The sequence below is a fragment of the Amblyraja radiata genome, chromosome 12 (assembly GCF_010909765.2).
Source record: "Amblyraja radiata isolate CabotCenter1 chromosome 12, sAmbRad1.1.pri, whole genome shotgun sequence".
Taxonomy (NCBI): Eukaryota; Metazoa; Chordata; class Chondrichthyes; order Rajiformes; family Rajidae; genus Amblyraja; species Amblyraja radiata.
Window position 1 is genome coordinate 6,994,834 of NC_045967.1, and position 20,026 is coordinate 7,014,859.

General features: G+C 43.9%; 1 protein-coding gene across 5 annotated transcripts in view; it reads left to right on the forward strand.

Annotated features, from left to right (window-relative positions):
* The window catches only part of LOC116978891, a 153,259-nt gene that overhangs the window by 21,518 nt on the left and 111,715 nt on the right, over positions 1-20,026 (forward strand). For 3 of the 5 annotated variants that reach the window (XM_033030151.1, XM_033030150.1, XM_033030152.1), the window contains exons 5-9: positions 7,015-7,180; positions 13,793-13,880; positions 14,634-14,806; positions 16,854-16,996; positions 17,816-17,981. In XM_033030151.1, the coding sequence (XP_032886042.1) occupies positions 7,015-7,180; positions 13,793-13,880; positions 14,634-14,806; positions 16,854-16,996; positions 17,816-17,981 (736 nt within the window). Of the gene's footprint in view, positions 1-4,724; positions 4,787-7,014; positions 7,181-13,792; positions 13,881-14,633; positions 14,807-16,853; positions 16,997-17,815; positions 17,982-20,026 lie in introns of those variants that run through there. The other 2 variants (XM_033030153.1, XM_033030154.1) reach the window with 2 other exon arrangements.

Consider the following 20,026-nt stretch of genomic DNA (forward strand, 5'->3'; position numbering starts at 1 on the left):
AAATAGGACGTACATGGTAAATGGTAGGGAATTGAAGAATGCAGGTGAACAGAGGGATCTGGGAATACCTGCACAGTTCCCTGAAAGTGGAATCTCATGTAGATAGGGTGGTAAAGAAAGCTTTTGGTGTGCTGGCCTTTATAAATCAGAGCATTGAGTATAGAAGGTACACAAAATTGCTGGGGAAACTCAGCGGGTGCAGCAGCATCTATGGAGCGAAGGAAATAGGCGATATCACAGAAGGTGTGCAGTTAGAGAGGAGGTTGTGAAACTGTCTCCGGAGAGAGGAGGAGAACTTCTTCAAAGTTCCATTGAGTATAGAAGTTGGGATGTTATGTTAAAATTGTACAAGGCATTGGTGAGGCCAATTCTGGAGTATGGTGTACAATTTTGGTCGCCTAATTATAGGAAGGATGTCAACAAAATAGAGAGAGTACAGATGAGATTTACTAGAATGTTGCCTGGGTTTCAGCAACTAAGTTACAGAGAAAGGTTGAACAAGTTAGGGCTTTATTCTTTGGAGCGCAGAAGGTTAAGGGGGGACTTGATAGAGGCCTTTAAAATGATGAGAGGGATAGACACAGTTGACGTGGATAAGCTTTTCCCACTGAGAGTAGGGAAGATTCAAACAAGGGGACATGACTTGAGAATTAAGGGACTGAAGTTTAGGGGTAACATGAGGGGGAACTTCTTTACCCAGAGAGTGGTGGCTGTGTGGAATGAGCTCTCAGTGAAGGTGGTGGAGGCAGGTTCGTTTTCTAATTTAAAAATAAATTGGATAGTTATATGGAAGGGAATGGAGGGTTATGGTCTGAGCGCAGGTATATGGGACTAGGGGAGAATATGGGTTCGGCACGGACTAGAAGGGTCGAGATGGCCTGTTTCCGTGCTGTAATTGTTATATGGTTATATGGTTATATGGTTATATAAAGAGTTGTACCTTGTTCCGGTCGCCGCTAGATTTTCAACATGTTGGAAATTGTCAGTGACCTGCAATGACCTATGACGGGTGCCGGCAATCACCGAAAAAGTCGCGTAAGTGGGACAGGCCCATTAGTGTCCCTAAGTTCATAAATCATTGGAGCAGAATTAGGCCATTCAGCCCATCGAGTCTACTCCGCCATTCAATCATGGCTGATCTATCTCTCCCTCTGTCCCAAGTGTAGATTATCAAGGATACATTTCAAGGCGGCTTGGTCTAACTGGTAATAATCTGACAATGTAGTGTTGATAAATGTGTGATTTTTTTACTTCGAAGCCTTCATTTGCTAATATTCAATCAAAATTGAATAGCTTCTATTTTCCACCTCCTGTAGGTATAACTCTAAACCACCACAGGAATGTAACATTCAGCTACGTGGTTACATCGTAGGATGTCATTTCTCAACCAGCATGATTCAACTATTCAAAAACTATTTATGCTTTGTGTAAAGAGTGGCTGATCAATAGGGGTTGATCAATAGGGGCTGATCAATAGGGGTTGATCAATAGGGGCTGATCAATAGGCGGCCCAGCAGCTGCTGCCTCACACTGCCAAATACCTGGGTACAATCCTCACCTCAGCTGCTGTTCATGGAGTTCTCTCTGTAACCTGGTGGGCTTCCTCCAGGTGCTCCGGTTTCCATCCACATTCCAAAGACGTGCGTAATTGACCTCATTGACTCCAGAGTGTTGGCTAAGGATGTGAAAATGGGATAACAGTTTAGTTTAGATTATTTGAGAGATACAGGCTGTTCGGCTCACCGAATCCACACCGAGCAGCAATCCCCGAACATTAACACTATCCTACACACACTAGGGACAATTTACATTTACGGCAAGCCAATTAACCTACAAACCTGTAGGTGTTTGTAGTGTGGGAGGAAAAACAAAGATCTTGATGAAAACCCAAGGTAGACAAAAGTGCTGGAGAAACTCATTTGGTACAGCAGCATCTATGGAGCGAAGGAAATAGGCAACGTTTCGGGCCGAAATCCTTCTTCAGACTGATGTAGGGTGGGGAGAAGAAAGGGAAAAGGAAGAGGAGGAGCCCGAGGGCTGAGGGAGAGCTGACAAGGCGAGGTTGCGGGTCACAGGGAGAATGTACAAACTCCGTACAGACAAGCACCCGTAAGCAGGATCGAACCAGGGTCTCTGGGGCTGTAAATGTTGTAAGGCAGCAACTCTACCACTGCGCCACCGTGCCACAAGAACTAGCGTGAACGGGTGACTGATGTTCAGCGTGCACTCGGTGCTATGTGTATACATTTTTACTCTGTCGTCCTTGCTTTAAATAATTTAGGAAGCGTAGTTTTTACAGTTTTTAATTTCCCAGTCATAATTGATAAAATATTGTTTGTTACAGGTATAACAAAAAACCACCACAGGAATGCAAGAGCTACATTCAACAACATGGCTACAACGTAGGATGCTATTTCTCAACCAGTGAGATACAACTATTCAAAAGCTTTTACGTTTTCAGAAATGGATCCAGTGGCTCAGGAACTATTTCAGGAGAACCCCAAATGTTTTTGCTCATGGACCAAGGTAAGAGTGTTTGTAGATAACACACCAGCTGGCATTGGTAAAGTCAAAATCACTAAAGAGTGTTTTGTTGAGTTGAGTTTATTATTGCCAGGGATTACAGAGATACATTAGAATGCTTCTTGTCCATGCAACCCAGTCAAATCATACTAGACATGAGTACAATAGATCTTCTGGAACAGCAAGCAGAGAGTTGCTTGTTCCAATGCCATCTTACAGCTTCCAAGTCTCTGAAAAGTACAATTTCTGTAATTCTCACCTTCAGACCTGGTATCCTGGCTGCACTGGATTGATGAAGTAAGGGTTGGCTCAATACCATTACCGCTCCATACAGCTGCTGCAGTCTGCACTCCATGCACCTGCTCACTCAGCTGCTGTAGGGCCTTTCACAGCTGCCTCTGGCAACACCACGCACTGCACCCCTTTCCCCCTTCTTAGTTCTCTCACCAGTCTTACTGTCTCCGACTACATTCTATCTCTGTTCCGCCCACTCCCCTGACATCAGTCTGAAGAAAGGTGTCAACCCGAAACCTCACCCATTCCTTCTCTCCAGAGATGCTGCCTGTCCCCTTGTTACTCCAGCATTTTGTGCCTACCCACTATTATAAAGCTAATAGGCCTGTGGTCACTCACCCTTATCGGCTCACCCACTGACACTACAGTCACTTGTCCTTCCCAGTTTCCTCAGAGTAGATCAAGCTTTGCCTTTTCCATTGTAAGGCTCACGACATATTGCCTCAGGAAACTTTCCTGAACACATTTGACAAATTCCACCCCATCTAAGGCGTTGTCTGTATGGCAGTCCCAGTCTATATCATGGAGTGATACAATGTGGAAACAAACCTATCGGCCCAACTTGCCCACACCAGCCAACATGTCCCAGTTAAAAATCACAATCCTCTCCTAAGACAACCCTATTAGTCTTGCAGCTGCCTGCAATCTCCTGGCATTTTTGTTCTTGTAATTCCCATTATTTGGCAGCCTACAGTAAGCTCCCAACAAAATGATCATTCCCTTTTTATTTCGAGCTCTTGACTTGACTAATGTTTAGAAATTTCCAATCCCAGTTACTGGCCCAAGGTACGAGTTCATTCCAAGAGCTCTCGCCAGTTTAAAAAAAATAAAACTCGTGGTAAGCTTGGAGAATGAACGTAGCGTGTACGTCGGAACTCGTAGACGTCTCTTCGCAGCTTGTAACGCTAACAGCAAGTAAGCTCGGGAAGACTCGTGCAGATATTTCAACATGTTGAAAAATGTCCACGAGAGCCCCGAATGCCGATGAGTGGCCATTACCGTAAATCTAGGGAGAACTCTCGGAATGAACTCGTACCGTGTGTCAGAGCCATTAGAGCTCTACGATTACTGGTTACCCTGCCAAAATTAACAGAATAATAGATAAAGGCAGTGAAAGAGATTTAAAAACTCAAACTGGATAATTTGGCATCTGCTAAGGAGTCTGATGATGTGAAACAATAAGCTAAACCCTCCGAAACAGGGAATTATAGACGCAAAAATCGGAACTGTTTTACACAGAGAGTGGTGGGTGCCTGGAACGGTTCTGACAGAGGCAAATGGATTAGTGGCATTTAGGAGGCTTTTAGATAGGCGCAAGGGAATGGAAGGGTGTGGATCACGTGCAGGAAGAGGAGGTTAGTTTTATTTGGCATCATATTCAGCATGGACATTGTGGGCCGAAGGGCCTGTTCCTGTACTGTACTGTTCTCTGTGCATTCCTTAACCATGCAAGTTGTCAACAACTTGAACGTTTCTAGATCATGGTTATTGATGGGAGCTTTTATTTCAAACTTATTGAATTGAATCATGTGATGCAACATCATTTCGTTTGGATCTCAAGGGGTCCAAATGACAAATAAATTGTATCGTACATGTATACAGATCAATAGGCCAGGTGTCAAGACAGTCATTTAATAGTTTCACGCATTTGCTTACGTATCTTACTGAGAAGGAGATTGCATTGAATTTGACCTGATGCTAGCTCTTGAAGCTTGGACAATGCTCTCGCTTCAGTTCTACTGCGCTATAATTTTCTTTTGCAAAGAATCACACTGTGTGTGACGTGCAACTGTGTAACGGAACAAAACTCAATTCCTACTTTTCAGTCAAACCCTTTGCTCCTGAGAACCTGGTGGTGAATGCCACGAAAAAGAACGGGCTCAGCCTGAGTTGGGTTTCCACGATGCCAATGTTCAGATGTATGGATTTTGAAGTCAGGTACCGGAATAACAAGGACAAGAAATGGCAGGTACAGAGTGGCAGTGACTTTAAGACTAACGGTGACTTCAGGGGTAGCACGATGGCACAGAGGGAGAGTTGCTGCCTCACAGCGCCAGAGAGCCGGGTTTGATCCTGGCTATGGGTGCTGTATATACGGAGTTTGTACATTCTCCACGTGACCGTGTGGGTTCTCTCCGGGTGCTCTGGTTTCCTCCCACATCTCCAAAGCCATACAGGTGGGTAGGTTAATTGCCTTTGGTAAATTGTCCCTAGAGTGTAGGATAGTGCTAGTGTGCGGGGATCGCTGGTCGGCGCGGATTCGATGGGCCGAAGGGCCTGTTTATGCACTGTATCTCCAAACTAAACTAAACTAAGCATTTCCATGTAATCGTTAACAGTTATTTTATAACTTTGTGGATAATTAAACATTCTGCTGTTATTTTCAACATGCAGGGAAATGTTCCCACCCACATTGTTGAGGCCAAATCATGGGAGATTTATCTTCACATCTTGACCCCGGCTATTTGGTTGTTAACTTCTTTCAATAACTTGCTTTTAAATAAATATATGTTATTGAGCAAAACTTGGCTAATTTTAATGGAAATCAAATAAATAGATGCTCTAAATTAATTCCTTAACTGAATTAGATCCTCAAAAATAATGCACTCCAAAGAGGTACAGGTTTGTAGGTTAATTGGCTTGGTATAATTGTACATTGTCCCTAGTGTGTGTAGGATAGTGTTAGTGTGCAGGGATCTTTAGTCAGTGTGGACTCAGTGGGCCGAAGGGCCTGTTTCCGTGCTGTATCCCTAAACTAAACTAAACTAATGAAAATCAAAAAGAGCTGCAGATGCTCTACATCCAAAGCAAAACAATAAAAATAAAAATATTAAATTATACAGGAAATTCTCAGCAGGTTAGACTGCACCTTAGGGAAGACATGCCCCTTCTTCTGAACTGGGATGGAGAGAATGGAACCTTGTTAATCTGGAGTTTGTTGATATGTGGGGATAGATAGGTCAGGGAAAGAAGACGTCCCTGATAAGGTAAGACTGGTGTGAAGATGAGGTTAAGTTTCAAACAACATACATTAAGTTATCTAGTCATTCTTGACAGTCCACTATATTTGGTGCTCTTGATGTGGCCTCCTCTACATTGTTGAAATGAAGCATTGACGACGCGACTGTTTTGTGGAGCACCCATGCTCGGTTCGTAATAGTCACCTGGAACTTTTCATTACGCCATTTTAACCCTCCTTATTCCCACACCAACCAGTGTGTTCTTGGCTATCACCATTGCCACACACAATGCAATTTGAAAAAACATTTGATACTCCGCTTGGGTAGCAAACAACCCAATGGTGTGAATATTGAATTTTCCAATTTCAGGTAACTCGTATCACCAGTGTGTTCCTGCCATGCACACTAACCCTCCCACCTTCCTTGTTTTCTTTCTCTCTTTGATCACCTTTCCCATTCCGTCCCCCCTCATGTTCCATCAGCCCATCATCCCCTCCCCATCTGCTTCCATCTGTCACCGACCAGCCTCCATCCCATGCCCTAGCCACCTCAACCTCCTCCACTGCTAATTCCAATTCCCTCTATGATGCAATACGATAGGATAGAATTTTATTCATCCCAGGACGGAAATTGATTTGCCCAGTCATAAAACACAAAATACATAAAACATTAAATTAAAGTGACGAGTAGAAAAGGTTGGGGATGTGCAAAGATTGGGGATGGGGGGGGGGGGGTCAGCCTCAGTCTACCCTAGATGGGGGAGGAGTTGGACAGTTTGATAGTTTGATAGCCACAGGGAACAAGGATCTCCTGTGGCATTCTGTCCTGCATCTTGGTGGAACCAGTCTGTTGCTGAAGGTGCTCCTCAGGTTGACCAGTGTGTCAGGGAGGGGGGTGAGCTGTATTGTCCAGGATGCTCCACAGTTTGAGGAGCATCCTCCCCTGCAAGACCATCTCCCATGAATCCAACTCCACCCCCAGGACGTAGCCAGCCTTCTTGATGAGTTTGTTGATCCTATTGGCTTCAGACCTGATTCAGGATCTTGGCGTGAAACATCAACTTTTGCCTCTACAGATGCTGTTTGACCCATTGAGCTCTTCTGGCATTGTATTAATTTTTGTTCTAGTTCCATCTAAACTCTCATTTATATTAGTGCTATAATGTCATCGAATTTTGTATGTAGATTTCAAACTTCACATTTGCCACATTCTACTTTTTCATCACTTCGCCACATAGAAAGCTACTGTCATGGAAAAAACAAACTTCAATTTGGCAAGTGTGGATCCAGAGAAGCTCTACACCTTTCAAGTGAAAAGCAAGGTTAACAAATACTGCGGCATGACAAAATTGTGGAGTGAGTGGAGTCTCCCTGTTTACTGTCGGAGAAACAACATCCAACCAGGTAAATTAAACACGCATGTAAAGCCATTGACAAAATCGTAAGAAAATGTATTGGAAAAATCCTTTATTCTGAAGCCATTCTGGTAACATGGATGCTGCAGCTACTGGGAACCAATAGTAGAAAATCTGATCAAGAGTCTCGAACCAAACTGTCACCTATTCCTTCTATCCAGAGATGATGTCTGTCCCACTGAGTTGGCTCAATTCCATTACCGCTCCATACAGCTGCTGCAGGCTGCGCTCCATGCACCTGCTCATTCTGCTGCTGTAGGGCCTTTCACAGCCGCCTCTGGCAACTCCACGCACTGCAACCACCGCAGATATGCCATCCATCTCCTCTGCTCTGTGCGCCAAGGCTGCCTTGCCATTCTTCCCAAGCTAATCACAACATTTCCCATAGAGTGCTACAGCATGGAAACAGGCCCTTCGGCCCAACCCCCCCCCCACACTGGCAACATGTCCCAGCTACACAAACCCCACCTGCCCGTGTTCTCAGGGTGAGGCAGGTGAGTTCATGGTGAGTTTCACATCTGTAGACTTCCCCTTCACCACCACCATCTTAGAATGTTATGCTGAGGAAAATTAATCTACCCATCTATATTAACATCGATTGACTGAAGAAGAACTCAACCAAGTTCCGCCTCAGGACCATGGTAAGAAAACTTGTAAATAAGATACAACCTGGAGCCAATAATGTCAATATAAATTAGCGGATGGGTTTCCAGAAATAATTAAGTCCAGTAATATTATTCTTGTTGGGGGTGAGGATCAGTGAAGATATTTACGGATTGAGTTAATGTGCAGTGTAATTTGATAAATCTTCAACTGGATAGCTGAACTCTGTTGTCCTGTACACTCTCACCCTAATGTATGTTATCACATTCAGTTTAGTTCATTGTCACGTGTACCAAGGTACAGTGAAAAGTTTTTGCTGTGTGCTAACCAGTCAGCGGAAAGACAATACATGATTACAAACGAGCCATTCACAGTGTATAGATACATGTAAAGGGAATAACGTTTAGTGCAAGGTAAAGCCAGCAAAGTCTGATCAAGGATGGTTCAAGGGTCACCAGTGAGGTGGATAGTAGTTCAGCATTGGTCTCTGGTTGTGGAAGGATGATTCAGTTGTCTGATAATCGCTTTCTGTCAAGTGAGGGACTGTGTTGACCGTTAACATAATGCAGCTTTGAAGCTTCATTGGTGAGGTCCAGTGGTAATACAGGAGGTTAGATGTGCTGGCATTCCATCTCCAGGTCCTTGTGGACAACTGCATTTGGCTGGATTGCCACTCAGCCCAACGACTGCTATTTTACCAACTTTTTACAATTTGTAATAATGACACTAGCAATTACTGCATTAGGACCAAACACTGAACTGGCCATGGAATTTAAACTGTTTAAGAAAGAACTGCAGATGCTGGAGAAATCGAAGGTAGACAAAAATGCTGGAGAAACTCATCGGGTGAGGTAGCATCTATGGAGTGAAGGAAAAGGTGGCATTTCGGATTCAGAACCTTCTTCAGACTCAGTGTCTGAAGAAGGGTCTCGACCCGAAACGTCTCAAGCCATTTTGTAATGCTTTCTTCACCCCAACCTCATTCTACCGTGCACCTTCATTGCCTTCACCCTTTCTTGTACCCTCCACCCCTTGCCCTTACTCTCTTGACTCCCAAGTGGAGAGTTGAAAATGGATTGGTGCAGATTCATTGGAATGAATAATACCAGTTTCTCCAGCCCAGTCTGTTAATAGACACAAAAAAGCTGGAGTAACTCAGTGGGACAGGCAGCATCTCTGGAGAGAAGGAATGGGTGATGTTTCTATCTGAAGAAGGGTCTCAACCAAAAACATCACCTATTCCTTCTCTCCAGAGATGCTGCCTGTCCTGCTGAGTTACTCCAACTTTTCGTGTCTATCTTCGGTTTAAGCCAGCATCTGCAGTTCATTCCTACACATCCCAGTCTGTTAATATTAACAACTTCCTTTCCAAAATATTATATGGAACCATACCAAAATATTTGATTATGATTCCTTCTGATATATAAAGCACTGTTCTGGTACAAACCTCATCATATATGCCTCATCATTATATAAATATATGCACACATGAATAAATAAACTCATGAAGTGCAAATAACAGATAATGGGCTATTAATGTTCAGAGTTTTGTCCGAGCCAAGTTTAATAGCCTGATGGCTGTGGGGAAGTAGTTTTTCCTGAACCTGGTCATTGCAGTCTTCAGGCTCCTGTACCTTCTACCTGAAGGTAGCGGGGAGATGAGTGTGTGGCCAGGATGGTGTGGGTCCTTGATGATACTGCCAGCCGTTTTGAGGCAGCGACTGCGATAGATCCCGTCGATGGAAGGGAGGTCACAGCCGATGATGGACTGGGCAGTGTTTACTGCATTTTGTAGTCTTTTCTTCACTAGGGCATCAGTTGCCGAACCAAGCCACGATGCAATCGGTCAGCATGCTCGCTACTGTGCACCTGTAGAAATTTGAGAGAGTCCTCCTTGACAAACCGACTCTCCATAATCTTCTCAGGAAGTAGAGGCGCTGATGAGCTTTCTTAATAATTGCATCAGTGTTCTCGGACTAGGAAAGATCTTCAGAGATGTGCACGCCCAGGAATTTGAAGCTCTTGACCCTTTCAACCATCGACCCGTTGATATAAACGGGACTGTGGGTCACCATCCTACTCCTTCCAAAGTCCACAATCAGTTTCTTGGATTTGCTGGTGTTGAGGGCCAGTTTATTGTGCTGGCAGCATATGGACAGTCGCTCGATCTCTCTTCTATACTCTGACTCATCCCCATCAGTGATGCGTCCCACAACAGTGGTGTCGTCAGCGAACTTGATGATGGAGTTCGCACTATGACCAGCTACGCAGTCATGAATATAGAGCGAGTACAGCAGGGGGCTGCGCACACAACCTTGAGGTGCTCCCGTGCTGATTGTTATTGAAGCTGACACATTTTGGGGGTAGGGTGTTGACATGGATAGAAAATTGGTTGGCTGGCTGGAAGCAAAGAGTAGGAGTGAATGGGTCCTTTTCAGAATGGCTGGCAGTGGCGAGTGTTGGGGTCGCAACTGTATTCATGATTTGGAAGAAGGAATTAGGAGCAACACTAGCAAGTTTGCGGATAACTCAAAGCTGGGTGGCAGTGTGAACTGTGAAGAGGATGTTAGGAGGTTTCAGGGTGACCTGACAGGTTGAGTGAGTGGGCAGATGCGTGGCAAGTGCAGTATAATATAGATAAATATGAGGTTATCCACTTTGGCGGCAAAAACAAGGAGGCAGATTATTATTTCAATGGGGTTAGGTTAGGTAAGGGGGAGGTGCAGCGAGACCTGGGCGTCCTTGTACACCAGTCACTGAAAGTTGGCGTGCAGGTACAGCAGGCAGTGAAGAAAGCTAATGGAATGTTGGCCTTCATAACAAGAGGATTTCAGTATAGTAGTAAAGAGGTTCTTCTGCAGTTGTATAGGACTCTGGTAAGTTCACATCTGGAGTATTGTGTCCAGTTTTGGGCTCTATATTTGAAGAAGGACATCCTTGTGATTGAGGCAGTGCAGCATAGGTTCACGAGATTGATCCCTGGGATGGCAGGTCTGTCATATGAGGAAAGATTGAAAAGACTAGGCTTGTATTCACTGGAGTTTAGAAGGATGAGGGGTGACCTTATAGAAACATATAAAATTATAAAAGGACTGGACAAGCTAGATGCAGGAAAAATGTTCCCAATGTTGGGCGAGTCCAGAACCAGGGGCCACATTCTTAGAATAAAGGGGAAGCCATTTAAGACTAGGGTGAGAAAAAAACGTTTTCACCCAGAGAGTTGTGAATTTGTGGAATTCCCTGCCACAGAGGGCAGTGGAGGCCAAGTCACTGGATGGATTTGAGAGAGAGTTATATAGAGCTCGAGGGGCTAGTGGAATCAAGGGATATGGGGAGAAGGCAGGAACGGGTTATTGATTGGGGACGATCAGCCATGATCACAATGAATGGCGGTGCTGACTCGAAGGGCCGAATGGTCTCCTCCAGCACCTATTTTCTATGTTTCTATAGATACAAGAGGCTGGAGTAACTCAGCGGGACAGGCAGCATCTCTGGAGAAAAGGGATAGAAGAGGCTCGAACTGAAATGTCACCGATGATATTGTCACATGAAATACACAAAATTCTGCATAGTCTCCAAACAGATCAGATATAGGTGCAGGAAGGAACTGCAGATGCTGGTTTAAACCATCGACAGGCACAAAAAGCTGGAGTAACTCATTGGGTCAGACAGCATCTCTGGAGAAACATCACCTATTCCTTTTCTCCAGAGATGTTGGCTGTCCAGATCAGATATACCATACATACACCATACGTAGATACAATCAGTTCACTTCAAGTACAATAAATAGAGCAAAGGGGAAGGTACAGAGGGCAGAGTACATGGGAGGAAGATTAAAAGCTTCTATTATCTTGACCGCTGGTGCTGTCTGTACGGGGTTTGTACGTTCTCCCTCGGACCATGTGGGTTTTCTTTGGGTCCTCCAGCTTCCTACCACATTCGAATGACATTCAGGTAGGTCAATTGGCCTCTATAAATTAGGGACGACAGATGGCACAATGGGCTAAGTGTTCGGCTGGCAACCGGAAGGTAGCCGGTTCGAATCCCGCTTGGAGAGCATACTGTCGTTGTGTCCTTGGGCAAGACACTTCACCCACCTTTGCCTGTGTGTGAATGTGTGTGAGTGATTGGTGGTGGTCGGAGGGGCCGTAGGCGCAGAATGGCAGCCACGCTTCCGTCAGTCTGCCCCAGGGCAGCTGTGGCTACAGAAGTAGCTCACCACCACCGAGTGTGACTGAGGAGTGAATGAATAATACGATGTAAAGCGCCTTGAGTATTAGAAAGGTGCTATATAAATCCCATCCATTATTATAAATTGTCCCTTGTGTGTCGGATGCGAAAGTGAGAAAACAGAACTAGTGTACGGGTGATCATTGGTCAGCGCGGTGGGCAGTGTCTGTTTCCATGCTGTATCTCTAATACAAAATACTACAACTACAAGAATTACATTTCTCTCGTGATAACAACTCATCAGTTTTTCCTGATACATATCATTCTCGTTTCAATGAAAAATAATACATCCACTCAGAATGGTGGAGTAAGCTTACAGTGCTGAAACCTCCCTGTAGCCATTACCACAATAGTATTTTCCCCAACATCCAAAGTTTGAATTTTTCTACTAACGTGTTTCCTTGTCCATAGAATAACATTGTTGTACATAGCTGCTGCAAGCATTTCTTCAGTTCGCTGACCAGACATTCGGAATCTGAGCAATAACATTAAGAAGATCTGTGGCCGCTGGATCACAAATTTGCTGATGTGAAAGTCAATTTTCTTTTCGTGTTAATGTTACTATGGAATCTATGACAGAAACATAAATGGGAGTGGATTCCATAGTTTATCGTAAAACTGCTCCTATACGTTGTTCTATAATGTTATAGGGAACATAAAATCTGTGTTTATGTTTGCATTTACTGGATGCTGTATGGATGGAATGTGCAGAAATGAACAGCAGATGCTGGTTTACACCGAAGATAAACACAAAAAGCTGGAGGATCTCAGCGGGTCAGAGAAAAGGAGAAAGGGAACTGGTGACGTTTCAGGTCGAGAACCTTGTTCAGTCTGAAGAAGGGTCTCGACCCGAAAAGTCACCTATTCCTTGAACCACCTATAACCTTAGTTATTGCAGCTTTTTGTGTCTATGCACAGTGTGGATATTTGTTAATATATTTGCGTTGGTACATGCACATGTTACTGCATAGAATCACAGAGCACAGAAGGAGTCCATTCGGTCGACAGTCCCTGTGTTAGCCCTTGGAAGGATTTATCTATTAATGGGAATGTGAAATTAAAAGAGTGGGCAAAATCAGACTGTTGCAGAATAGAGTGCAGGAGACATTGTATCAGATGTGATGATGATACAAAATGGAAGAAGATTTCAAAATATTGTGATGTGATTGTTGGCGACAAGACCGGAACATATCATGAATTCCAAATTGGCCAATGAAAGGAGAAGGTTGTTTGGGCATCTCAGACGGCAGTTAAAAAACAACCAGTTTGGTGGGTCAGAAATGACTTACAGATTAGAAAGGGAAAGGCAGATTTTTATTCCCGGAAGGATAATATCAACCTATCAACCTTCCCAGAAGGATAATATCCAGCAACACAGGTTTTTGCAACACTACCTCCTGTCACTTCTCCCCACCCTTCACACCCACTGTCCTTTCCTCCACCTCCTCTCACTCTTCTCCTCTCCCTCACTCCCCTCCCTTACCCCTCTCCCTCCATGACTCTAGAACGTGACAGAAGTGCAGGGAATTGCTGAGTTATTACTTCAGATTTTTTAACAATATCGAGTCCAAAAGGCTACTATGATCTATTACATCTTCCCTTTTACCTTGTACTCTGTTGTTGCCTCTCCTGCTTTCTAAGCTTTCACAGGCCTAACTTTTCCCATCATTGTATATATCCCTAATTGTACCGTTCTGTGATGGGCCCTCTGTGCAGCACTAACCCCCATGATGAGTTACACTAATTCCGTGTTCCAATCTGCCTGTAGATGTCAATTGCATTGTCTATAATGAGGAATTCATGGAGTGCACATGGACCCACAGTGAAGGGGACGTGAACTCCACCCTGTACCATTGGTGAGTTTGCCAGCCAGATGCAACTGCTCAAGGGATACCTGTCCTTCTACAATTTTTTATCATTAAGTATTTATTCACACGTTGATGTTTCCATGCAGCGAGATCAATAGATATTTTGATTTTTGCATCCGAGGTAAATGACTCGAGAGAATTAAATAGTGGAATATCAGATATCCAAGGTTCAATATTCAATTCTCAAACATTTAACACATACTAGACTAAGTAGGACCCGTTGGGTCCCAGCATCACACAGGAGGGCTGGGTCGCCAACACAAGGCGAGGCAAACAACTGGGCACGTGCCACCTGACAACCAAAATTTATTTTGTGAACACTATCTTTTAAAAAAAAGGCGAGGCAAACAATAGGGCAGCTGCCACCTGACAACCAAATTCCCAGTCATAATTGAAAAAAAAGAAAGGGAAAAGGAAGAGGAGGAGCCCGAGGGCTGAGGGAGAGCTGACAAGGCGAGGTTGCAGGTCACAGGGAGAATGTACAAACTCCGTACAGACAAGCACCCATAAGCAGGATCGAACCAGGGTCTCTGGGGCTGTAAATGTTGTAAGGCAGCAACTCTACCGCTGCGCCACCGTGCCACAAGAACTAGCGTGAACGGGTGACTGATGTTCAGCGTGCACTCGGTGCTATGTGTATACATTTTTACTCTGTCGTCCTTGCTTTAAATAATTTAGGAAGCGTAGTTTTTACAGTTTTTAATTTCCCAGTCATAATTGATAAAATATTGCTTGTTACAGGTATAGGAATGAACCACCACAGGAATGCAAGAGCTACATTCAACAACATGGCTACAACGTAGGATGCTATTTCTTAGCCAGTGAGATACAACTATTCAAAACATTTTACGTTTTCAGAAATGGCTCGGGAACTATTTCAGGAAAACCCCAAACGTTTCAGCTCCAGGACCAAGGTAAGAGTGTTTGTAGATAACACACCAGCTGGCATTGGTAAAGTCAAAATCACTAAAGAGTGTTTTGTTGAGTTGAGTTGAGTTTATTATTGCCAGGGATTACAGAGATACATTAGAATGCTTCTTGTCCATGTTACCCAGTCAAATCATACCAGACATGAGTACAATGGACCTTCTGGAACAGCAAGCAGAGAGTTGCTTGTTCCAATGCCATCTTGCAGCTTCCAAGTCTATGAAAAGTACAATTTCTGTAATTCTCACCTTCAGACCTGGTATCCTGGCAGCACTGGATCGATGAAGTAAGGGTTGGCTCAATACCATTACCGCTCCATACAGCTGCTGTAGGCTGCGTTCCATGAACCTGCTCATTCTGCTGCTGTAGGGCCTTTCACAGCCGCCTCTGGCAACACCACGCACTGCAACTACCGCAGACATGCCATCCATCTCCTCTGCTCTGTGCGCCAAGACTGCCTTGCCCTTCTTCCCAAGCTAATCACGAAACTTCCCATAGCGTGCTAAGGCGTGGAAACAGGCCCTTTGGCCCAACCTCCCCACACTGGCAACATGTCCCAGCTACACTAGCCTGCGTTCTCAGGGTGATGGAGGTGAGTTCATGGTGAGTTTCACATCTGTAGACTTCCCCCTTCACCACCACCATCTTAGAATGTTATGCTGAGGAAAATTAATCTACCCATCTATATTAACATCGATTGACTGAAGAAGAACTGAACCAAGTTCCGCCTCAGGACCATGGTAAGAAAACTTGTAAATAAGATACAAACTGGAGCCAATAATGTCAATATAAATTAGCGGATGGGTTTCCAGAAATAATTAAGTCTAGGAATATTATTCTTGTTGGGGGTGAGGATCAGTGAAGATATTTACGGATTGAGTTAATGTGCAGTGTAATTTGATAAACCTTCAACTGGGTAGCTGAACTCTGTTGTCCTGTACACTCTCACTCTAATGTATGTTATCACATTCAGTTTAGTTCATTGTCACGTGTACCAAGGTACAGTGAAAAGTTTTTGCTGTGTGCTAACCAGTCAGCGGAAAGACAATACATGATTACAAACGAGCCATTCACAGTGTATAGATACATGTTAAGGGAATAACGTTTCGTGCGAGGTAAAGCCAGTTCTTGTAATTCCCATTATTTGGCAGCCTACAGTAAGCTCCCAACAAAATGATCATTCGTTTTTTATTTTAAGCTCTTGACTTGACTAATGTATAGAAATTTCCCATCCCAGCAATTGTAAAGCATTATGGCCCTGTCCCACGGTACGAGTTCATTCCATGAGCCCTCCCAAGTTTAAAACAAATCTAACTCGTGGTAAGCATGGAGAATGAACGTAGCGGGTACGTCGGAGCTTATCGTGCTTATCACGACTTTGATTTTTTTTTTTAAACATGGATAATTTAACATCTGCTAAGGAGTCTGATGATGTGAAACAATAAGCTACACCCTCCGAAACAGGGAATTATAGACGCAAAAATCGGAACTTTTTTACACAGAGTGGTGGGTGCCTGGAACGGTTCTGCCAGAGGCAAATGGGATATTGGCATTTAGGAGGCTTTTAGATAGGCGCAAGGGAATGGAAGGGTGTGGATCACATGCAGGCAGAGGAGATTAGTTTAACTTGGCATCATATTCAACATGGACATTGTGGGCCGAAGGGCCTGTTCCTGTACTGTACTGTTCTCTGTGCATTCCTTAACCATGCAAGTTGTCAACAACTTGAATGTTTCTAGATCAGGGTTATTGATGGGAGCTTTTATTTCAAACTTATTGAATTTAATCATGTGATGCAACATGTATACAGATCAATAGGCCAGGTGCCAAGACAGTCATTTAATAGTTTCACGCATTTGCTTACGTATCCTACTGAGAAGGAGATTGCATTGAATTTGATCTGATGCTAGCTCTTGAAGCTTGGACAATGCTCTCGCTTCAGTTCTGCTGCGCTATAATTTTCTTTTGCAAAGAATCACACTGTGTGTGACGTGCAACTGTGTAACGGAACAAAACTCAATTCCTACTTTTCAGTCAAACCCTTTGCTCCTGAGAACCTGGTGGTGAATGCCGCGAAAAAGAACGGACTCATCCTGAGTTGGGTTTCCACGATGCCAAACCTCAATTGCGTGGAGTTTGAAGTCAGGTACCGGAATAACAAGGACAAGGAATGGCAGGTACAGAGTGGCAGTGACTTTAAGACTAATGGTGACTTCAAGGGCAGCACGATGGCACAGAGGGAGAGTTGCTGCCTCACAGCGCAAGAGAGCCGGGTTTGATCCTGGCTATGGGTGCTGTGTATACGGAGTTTGTACATTCTCCCCGTGACCGCGTGGGTTCTCTCCGGGTACTCTGGTTTCCTCCCACATCTCCAAAGCCACACAGGTGTGTAGGTTAATTGGCTTTGGTAAATTGTCCCTAGTGTGTAGGATAGCTGTTCGGCGCGGACTCGATGGGCCGAAGGGCCTGTTTCTGCACTGTATCTCCAAACTAAACTAAACTAAGCATTTCCATGTAATCGTTAACAGTTATTTTATAACTTTGTGGATAATTAAACATTCTGCTGTTATTTTCAACATGCAGGGAAATGTTCCCACCCACATTGTTGAGGCCAAATCATGGGAGATTTATCTTCACATCTTGACCCCGGCTATTTGGTTGTTAACTTCTTTCAATAACTTGCTTTTAAATAAATATATATTATTGAGCAAAACTTGGGTAATTTTAATGGAAATCAAAAAAATAGATGCTCTAAATTAATTCCTTTAATGAAGGAATCCTCAAAAATAATGCACTCCAAAGATGTACAGGTTTGTAGGTTAATTGGCTTGGTATAATTGTACATTGTCCCTAGTGTGTGTAGGATAGTGTTAGTGTGCGGGGATCTTTAGTCAGTGTGGACTCAGTGGGCCGAAGGGCCTGTTACCATGCTGTATCCCTAAACTAAACTAATGAATATTTGCCGCATTCTACTTTTTGATCTCTTCACCACATAGAAAGTTACTGTCATGGAAAAAACAAACTTCAATTTGGCAAGTGTGGATCCAGAGAAGCTCTACACCTTTCAAGTGAAAAGCAAGGTTAACATATACTGCGGCACGACAAAATTGTGGAGTGAGTGGAGTCTCCCTGGTTACTGGTGGAGAAACAACATCCAAACAGGTAAATTAAACACGCATGTAAAGCCATTGACAAAATCGTAAGAAAATGAATTCAAAAAATCCTGTATTCTGAAGCCATTCTGGTAACATGGATGCTGCAGCTACTGGGAAACAATAGTAGAAAATCTGAACAAGGGTCTCGAAACAAAATGTCACATATTCCTTCTATCCAGAGATGCTGTCTGTCCCACTGAGTTGGCTCAATTCCATTACCGCTCCATACAGCTGCTGCAGGCTGCGCTCCATGCACCTGCTCATTCTGCTGCTGTAGGGCCTTTCACAGCCGCCTCTGGCAAAACCACGCACTGCAACCACCGCAGCCATGCCATCCATCTCCTCTGCTCTGTGCGCCAAGGCTGCTTTGCCCCTCTTCCCAAGCTAATCACAAAACTTCCCATAGAGTGCTACAGCATGGAAACAGGCCCTTCGGCCCAACCCCCCCACACTGGCAACTTGTCCCAGCTACAGTAGCCTGCATGGGTGAGGCAGGTGAGTTCATGGTGAGTTTCACATCTGTAGACTTCCCCCTTCACCACCACCATCTTAGAATGTTATGCTGAGGAAAATTAATCTACCCATCTATATTAACATCGATTGACTGAAGAAGAACTCAACCAAGTTCCGCCTCAGGACCATGGTAAGAAAACTTGTAAATAAGATACAACCTGGAGCCAATAATGTCAATATAAATTAGCGGATGGATTTCCAGAAATAATTAAGTCCAGTAATATTATTCTTGTTGGGAGTGAGGATCAGTGAAGATATTTACGGATTGAGTTAATGTGCAGTGTAATTTGATAAACCTTCAACTGGGTAGCTGAACTCTGTTGTCCAGTACACTCTCACCCTAATGTATGTTATCACATCCAGTTTAGTTCATTGTCACGTGTACCAAGGTACAGTGAAAAGTTTTTGCTGTGTGCTAACCAGTCAGCAGAAAGACAATACATGATTACAAACGAGCCATTCACAGTGTATAGATACATGTTAAGGGAATAACGTTTAGTGCAAGGTAAAGCCAGAAAAGTCCGATCAAGGATGGTTCGAGGGTCACCAGTGAGGTGGATAGTAGTTCAGCACTGGTCTCTGGTTGTGGAAGGATGATTCAGTTGTCTGATAATCGCTTTCTGTCAAGTGAGGGACTGTGTTGAACGTTAACATAATGCAGCTTTGAAGTTTCATTGGTGAGGTCCAGTGGTAATACAGGAGGTTAGATGTGCAGACCTTCCATCTCCAGGTCCTTGTGGACAACTGCATTTGGATCGATGGATGAACTACAAAAATTGTTCATCCCAGTTTGGCAAAAGAATAAATCAGGGAAGGTAGTGCATCCGTGGATAACAAGGGAAATCAGGGATAGTATCAAAGCGAAGGATGATGCGTACAAATTAGCCAGAAAAAGCAGCATACCGGAGGACTGGGAGAAATTCAGAGACCAGCAGAGGAGGACAAAGGGCTTAATTAGGAAAGGAAAAATAGATTATGAAAGAAAACTGGCAGGGAACATAAAAACTGACTGCAAAAGTTTTTATAGATATGTGAAAAGAAAGAGATTAGTTAAAACATATGTAGGTCCCTTGCAGTCAGAAACGGGTGAGTTGATCATGGGGAACAAGGATATGGCGGACCAATTGAATAACTACTTTGGTTCCGTCTTCACTAAGGAAGACATAAATAATCTGCCGGAAATAGCAGGGGACCGCGGGTCAAAGGAGTTGGAGGAATTGAGTGAAATCCAGGTTAGCCGGGAAGTGGTGTTGGGTAAATTAAATGGATTAAAGGCCGATAAATCCCCAGGGCCAGATAGGCTGTATCCCAGAGTACTTAAGGAAGTAGCTCCAGAAATAGTGGATGCATTAGTAATAATCTTTCAAAACTCTTTAGATTCTGGAGTAGTTCCTGAGGATTGGCGGGTAGCAAACGTAACCCCACTTTTTAAGAAGGGAGGGAGAGAGAAAACGGGGAATTACAGACCAGTTAGTCTAACATCGGTAGTGGGGAAACTGCTAGAGTCAGTTATTAAAGATGGGATAGCAGCACATTTGG